Here is a 6,893-nt window from a genome sequence, read left to right as displayed (position 1 = left end):
CTGACTAGTAGCTGCAACCTGAGAACCCATTGCTGAAACCTAAACAAAACCTTTGGTGTCAAAAGCAGTTTTGGAAATAGGAAATATTAACCCAGCTCCAGGTAGTATTAAAAAGTCCCGTATAAAGACAGCAGACATGTCACACGATCTGCATTTCACCAAACACAAGGGTCTGGACTAGGGTTACCAACTTTGTGATATTTAAAAAACGGACACTCCAGCAGTGCAAGAACCTCCCCTGCCCCGCCTCTTTGCCAAGGCCCCACCTCCGTTCGCTCCTCTTCTCCCATCCCCCTGCCGCTCGCTGCTCATAGATTCATAGATATTAAGGTCAGAAGGGACCATTATGATCATCTGCTCTTCCCCTCTCCATCTTCTCCCAACCCACCTGGTTTGGGAGGGACTCACCTCCAGAGCTGGGACTGGGAGCTGCAGCTGCCTGACGCAGGTAGGAGGTGGCCCTGGCTAAGTAGGGGCTGGCGCGGGTGATGACCAGTGTTCCCTCTAGTTTTTCCCATGCATGTGCAGAATGAATTTTGTTATGTGCACCAATATGGAGGTGATGTGTGACCCATCGCCTCCATATAGGTGCACATAACAAAATTCATATGGTGGGGATGAGGCTGAGGGGTTCAGAGTGTGGGAGGGGGCTCAGGGCTGGGGCAGAGAGTTGGAGTGTAGAGGGGTGAGGACTCTGGCTGGGGGTTCGGGCTCTGGGGTGGGGCCAAGGATGATGGGTTCCGGGCTGGGGCAGAGGGTTGGGGTGCAGGAGGGGTGAGGGCTCTGGCTGGGGGTGCGGGCTCTGGGGTGAGGATGAGGGGTTCAGGATGGGGCAGAGGGTTGGAGTGTAGAGGGGTGAGGACTCTGGCTGGGGGTTCGGGCTCTGGGGTGGGGCCAAGGATGATGGATTCCGGGCTGGGGCAGAGGGTTGGGGTGGAGGAGGGGTGAGGGCTCTGGCTGGGGGTGCGGGCTCTGGGGTGGGGCCAAGGATGAGGGGTTCTGGGCTGGGGCAGAGGGTTGGGGTGCAGGAGGGGTGAGGGCTCTGGCTGGGGGGGCGGGCTCTGGGATGGGGCGGGCTCTGGAATGGGGGTTTGGGGGGCACGCTGCTCTGGGGCTACAGCGGGAAGAGAGGACTCTCCCCAGCTCTCTCTCCACACAGCAGCACTTGAGCTGGGGGGAAGAGGCACCTCTCCCTGCCGCGGCAGCTTCGGGGCTGGGGGGACAGGATCGGTGCCTTTCCCCTGGCCGCGGCAGGTCTGGCCGCAGTCAGGGCCGTCGGTGACGGTCTGCAGCTTCGCCCAAAGAGGTGGACCGTCTGTCACCGGTGCCCCGGAGGAGCGGCAGCGACTGTGGACTCCTTTCCGCCCCGTCGCTGGCAAGCAGCCAGTGGCTGCTGCCTGCCTGTGATGGAGGGCAGGGGCAGAGAAAGGAGCCCTCAGCCACTGGCTGAGGGGAGTGAGTGGACGGAGTGGGGGACGGAGAGAAGCTTGTGCCGCCAGGCCTAGAGGAGCATGGGGAGGGGCTGGAGAAGAGCTAGGCCAGGCCAGCGGGGCCCCTTCTGAGCGTGGGCCTGCCACCATTATAAACCCGGTATTGCTCGGGCCGGGCTGGGGGAGGGATGCCTCTCCCTGCCATGGCAGGTCTAGGGCTGGGGAGGGGCCTCTCTCCCCGCCGCAGCCCTGAGTGCCGGCATGGTGCTTAATAAGCTGCTGCGTGGCCACGTGGCTTAGAGGGAACTTTGGTGATGACCCAGCGCCTCCCAGCCTCCCCTACCCGCACCAACCGGACTTTGGGTGTCCAATCAGTAGATCTGACCAGACGCTGTCAGGTCCCCCTTGTTGACAGGACTTTCCAGTTGAAAACCGGCCACCTGGGCACCCTAGTCTGGCCTTGAAAACTTCAGGAGTAAAAAGGAAAGGTGGAATCTCTCAAGTGAGTAAAAAGACCCCATATACTCTGAGTAAACCCACATTGCAGCCATTCAAAGTGTCAAGGGAGAGTAGGAAATACATTTCTATACGGGATTTACACACCCTTTTCAATACCCTGGGGGTGGGGGGATTTTCAACATCAAGTAGGGATAGGGACATCTGGCCCTTAGAAACCAAGAACACCCTTTAGCAAATTTTCCCCTATCCTGGGGATTGCCATATTCCCCACCTTTTCTGTTTTAATCGCTAATGCCAGGAGTCAGTGTGGAAAAGTTATCTCAGCCTCCCCCAGTCTGATATCTAAATCACCAGAGGGAAGAAAGGGTGCGTGATGGGCAGGCCAGGCTTTCCAAACTAACTGCTGCCAGGGAGAATGCGGGTGAGAGTGATGCATGATGGTAGTGGGGGAGAGAGGAGAAATCTACCACTTACTCAATGCCCTGTGAATAGGAATTTCAAAGAACTATGTATTATCAGTCTGGTCTTTGCCATTGCTCAACAAGTTTGACCTCACAAGCCATTGATTCTGTGTGAATGGATTAGGGCTGACATCATTGGAACTGTCCTGTTACCTGCAAGTTAAGACTTGAAGGACACAGGAAAAAATTTAGGGCAGATGTGATGTCATCAACCTAGATTTTGCACAGTGATGTGGAGATGTTTGTATGATAACATATGTACATTATGAGGTCACAATATTGCATCATGACAATTTCACGATGTGGAATGCCAGCTTCACTAGATTGTGTTTTATTGACTTTGTCCCAGAGGGCTCTGAAAAGTCCTAGATTATATGTGCCGCAGTGTTATCCAGAGTTTACAGTTCCAGAACTGGGTTTATCCTTTGCAATGTGGACAGGCTATGCTGTACTTTATCTGATGGCCACTGCATGCAGCAGTCAGCATAAAGTTAAAAGATTTCTAGGCCAAAAAAAAAAAATAACACCAGATTCAGTTCTTGGCAGGCTCACGTTAGGCCCCATGTACAGCATTGGAAATTTTATCAAAATGAAACACAAAGGGCCTCATACCTAAACAGCTTGTCCTAAAATGAGCCCCCAGTATTTTCCACTGCATCCATGTGTGCGCACAGAATCCCCTGCAATGATACATACAAAACCAACACTGAATACATTTCGTACTGTTCCCATGGGGGTCAGATTTTTAAAGATGTATGTATGCAACTTGGCCACATGCAACGCTTGCAGCTGTTTTTGGTGCAGCCGCTGTTGCAGAAAAGCAAGTTCATCATTCATGCAAAAACATCTTTTAGATTGCAAACTTCATGGGATGGAAACCGTGAGTTTAGTTATGTGGTGTTTATTGCTGAGCAAACTGTCAGTGCCAAATTAATGATATGCCCAAATAAATTGGTTAGTCTCTAAGGTGCCACAAGTACTCCTTTTCTTTTTGCGTATACTACTGTATACTACTCTGAAACCTGTCAATATACTTAAACTCATCCCTGGTATAAATCATTGAAGAAATGCTCTCATGTAATGTCTGTTTTGCAAGCATAGAAAAAAAGCGGGCATGCTTATTGGTTTACCCACCATCACAGATGCCAAATCAATCTTCATATTTTTTATCTTGTTTAGCTTTGGGCACTATGGCTTACTGCTGAGACATTAAAATCATTACAGGTCACTGAAGGACAATGGAGCTATTTACACCAGGTATGGATCTCACCTGATGCTTCTAATCTGTTTTTGGAAATACCATTTTTAGAGAATGGTGTTTCTGAGTATGATATAACCTCACCCAGACACAATCTCTGGCTTGCTCCTACATTCCTAAGCAAGGAATGCAGGATCAGCCCTTCCTAATACTGCATTGTATTGTAATTCCTTGTTTGGCCCTAAGAGGGCAGCTCCACACAGATTTATTAGTAAATTGGTTAGGCACAAGCAAAATGACCTACCTGGCATTGTCCACACAAAGTAATACTCTGAGACATATGAACACTTAACTACATATTTATAATTAAATGAAGGAAATGGAAAAATGCCATCCAGTTTCTAAGACTACATCTGGTTCTGTTTTAAAGGTCTCTCTCTCTCATTCATACTGTAAATATCCTAATCCAAATTTTAATTTTGTTCTCATCTCTTCTGGGAAGACAAGTGTGTGGCAGAATTCTTTCATGGCACAATTCATCATTGCTCACATTTCATTTTGCAGTTATATGGTCTTAATATTTCCCAGTTACTTTTCATTTCTTGTGTAGGTGCCATGCTTTCTTCCATGCTGCGCCTCAAGCAAGGAACCTTCTAATCCCAGTGCAAAAGATCCTTCTCTTCTCATTCAAGACTCACCTCTTCAGTGAGTCCGACACATTAACCGATGCCAATTGTTGCCTTCTTCCCCCTATTTATAGTGGAGTGAAAGACAGAATGGAAAATGAATGACTCCAGGAAGAAGAAAAAAGCCACAGAAAACACTGACATTACGCCCCATATTCTTTATAGAGATATTGTTATGATATGATTATGGCATAGCTATGATATATTTTATGCAAGATAGGTCATGTAAGATATCATTGAAAAGGTTATGATTCATTGAATATGATTGTCCTATTTGTATGCATGTATCATTTTGGTATCTGAATTTAGGAATATTGTCTATGCATCTATTACAAATGTGTGTGTAATCAGTCTAGACGGCTGGCTGGGAAGGGCCATTAGGAAGAACAATAAGTCTTAGAAGATGCTAATCTCCTACCCAGGAGCCTTCATGAGGATGCTACAAATAGCCTCCAAATCATGGCTGCTGTTTCCCTACATGGGCATGTGACCAAGTCACATGGTACTGGACTCCATCATAGAATACCAGTGTTCTTTTCCACTGAAAGGCGTGGGAACCAAGCTGGGAGAGAAAGGGTTCCCACCATATGCAAAAGCTATTTAAGGCAGTGGAGTGACATCATCATGGTTCTTCACTGACTCCCCACCCAAAGGAGACTCCTGGAAACACCTGAGAAGCAAGGATTGAACTGGGGGAAAAGGGCTGAACCCAGACTAGAGGGATTTCTAGCTTGTGAAAGGAATATCTGGGGTTTTAAGCTGCAATCAAGTACAGCTTGCCCTCAGGAATCTCTGCAAACTGCCTGAACCAACAATTAGAGTGAGAATTTGCTACTCATATCCAATTTCTTTAGTATATTAAGCTTAGATTGCATTTTTGTGTTATTTGCTAGGTAATCTGCTTTGATTTGTTTGCTATCCTGTATAATCATTTAAAATCTATCCTTTATAGTTAATGATCTTTGTTTTTGTTTTGTCTAAAACCAGTGTGTGAAAATCATAACGGGGGGGGGCAGCGCAGAAAGCTGTTGCATATTTTCCTCCACATTGAGGGAGGGGGCGAATTTCATGAGCTTATGCTGTACAGTCCCCTGTGCAGCGCAAGATGGCAAGATGGTATAATTTGGGTTTACACTCCAAAGGGGAGTGCATGCATTAGGAACTGGGAGGTGCCTTAGCTGAGCCTTCCTATGCAGAGCTGATCTCAGCATCTATGTGTAGCTGCAGCTGGGTGTGTCCCTACCTGTATGTGTGCTGGAGGGGATTTGAGGGCCTGTCACAGCAGTACAGTGTAAAGGGAGCCCAGGCTGGTGAGTCAGGCAAGCTCAGTAGTACCCCAGTTCCAGGCGGCATCCTGGGAGGAACCTGTCACAAACACATTCTAAGGTACCACTTATTCTAGGTCTACTAGTGTGTTGTGTCTTGTCTTGTCTGTGTTTGCCTTTTAAGCTGTAAATTCCTTGAATTGTATCTCTGCTTTACACAGTGCAGAGACGTGACCAGAGCTTAGCATATAATCATGCTACCAAGCTATGTCTTTGAGGTCCTAATTATAATTGCTTTACTTTTAAATTTAGTTTTTAGCAATAACCAACACTATTCGTGTTTGTATAGCACCTGGCACATTGGGGCCCTGATCTTAGCTGAAGCCTACACTCATGGAATGCAAATAGTGATAATAATCATATTGTTATTTTTCTTGCCATTTCTCAGTCTTCTACATTGCATGAAAAAGAAATGGGACAGTAACGCAGTGTATCAATGGTTCTCATTTATGTTTGATATAGTATCACATCCAGAAAATGTCTCTCTTGAACTTGAGTTTACTACATTATTTTTTGTTTCAGTGCCTTTTAGCAGAGGTGACAGTTCAACACCAGCCAGGTCTCTTCCATAACAGTGGAATTGGATATCACGTCATAAGAACATAAGAGCAGCCATACTGGGTCAGACCAAAGGTCCATCTCGCCTGACCATCCTGTCTTCCAACAGTGGCCAATGCCAGGTGCCCCAGAGGGAATGAACAGAACGAGTAATCATCAAGTGATCCATTCCCTGTTTCCCATTCCCAGCTTCTGGCAAACAGAGGTTAGGGACACCATCCCTGCCCATCGATGGCCCTATCCTCTATGGGTTTATCTAGTTCTTTTTTGAACCCTGTTGTTGTTACCTTTCTTTATGACAGAAGTTCTTTGGATTCTCCTCTTTTCCTTAATCATCTCTCTCTCTCTCTCAGAGCTGTATCATCACAATTTCCCTTGCAAGGTGTCATTACCTTTGTAATCTGTTGTGGACTCTCTGAGGTTATTTAATAAATGGTAAATTTCCACTTGTCATTTTCATCACCTGTCATAGTGGAAGTATAGCTCTACATAATGGTTGGGCTAGCTGGAGTGTTAATTGAAGGAGGCTTTAGGTAAATCATTGTGGGCCAAATATAACCTGTAAGCAAACACAATTCTGTTAACATCAGTTGGCCATTCATGACATTGTGGATGTAGTAGAATCTTTATTTGAAAGTATGTCACTGACCGATATATTTTCTCTCTCATCGTGCATTATTCCCTGTCTTTCAAGGATGCCAGTTGATAGAACTTGAGAAAGCTCCTTCTGTTCTGTATAGTTTCTTATACAATACTCATCACCGTAGAATTTGAGT

General features: G+C 46.7%; 1 protein-coding gene across 7 annotated transcripts; it reads left to right on the top strand.

Moving 5' to 3' along the window:
- The first annotated feature begins 313 nt into the window (after positions 1-313).
- LOC311526491 (uncharacterized protein) lies at positions 314-6,563 on the top strand. 7 transcript variants are annotated; one of them, XM_084639601.1, is made up of 5 exons: positions 314-448; positions 1,846-1,932; positions 3,530-3,607; positions 4,159-4,253; positions 6,082-6,563. In XM_084639601.1, the coding sequence occupies exons 1-5, from the start codon at positions 347-349 to the stop codon at positions 6,089-6,091; spliced, it is 372 nt and encodes a 123-aa protein (XP_084495727.1). In that variant the 5' UTR covers positions 314-346; the 3' UTR covers positions 6,092-6,563. The 7 variants fall into 7 exon arrangements, 3 of the variants coding, with proteins under 3 accessions (XP_084495727.1, XP_084495729.1, XP_084495728.1); XR_014713032.1 differs by lacking the exon at positions 1,846-1,932 and having other exon boundaries at positions 4,159-5,054; XM_084639603.1 differs by lacking the exon at positions 3,530-3,607.
- The last annotated feature ends 330 nt before the right edge of the window (positions 6,564-6,893 follow it).

Source organism: Lepidochelys olivacea, assembly GCF_965140295.1.
Source record: "Lepidochelys olivacea isolate rLepOli2 genome assembly, chromosome: 9".
Taxonomy (NCBI): domain Eukaryota; kingdom Metazoa; phylum Chordata; order Testudines; family Cheloniidae; genus Lepidochelys; species Lepidochelys olivacea.
The sequence above is the reverse complement of the archived record's forward strand: the minus strand, read 5'-3'. Positions and strand labels throughout refer to the sequence as shown.

Bases quoted from the DNA above. Each gene is read 5' to 3' on its own strand.
- LOC311526491 (XM_084639601.1), top strand. From the start codon at position 347: ATGATCATCTGCTCTTCCCCTCTCCATCTTCTCCCAACCCACCTGGTT. The intron at 449-1,845 runs GTAGGAGGTGGC...CCTTGTTGACAG, and splicing joins GCTGCAGCTGCCTGACGCAG to GACTTTCCAGTTGAAAACCG. The intron at 3,608-4,158 runs GTATGGATCTCA...TTTCTTGTGTAG, and splicing joins AATGGAGCTATTTACACCAG to GTGCCATGCTTTCTTCCATG.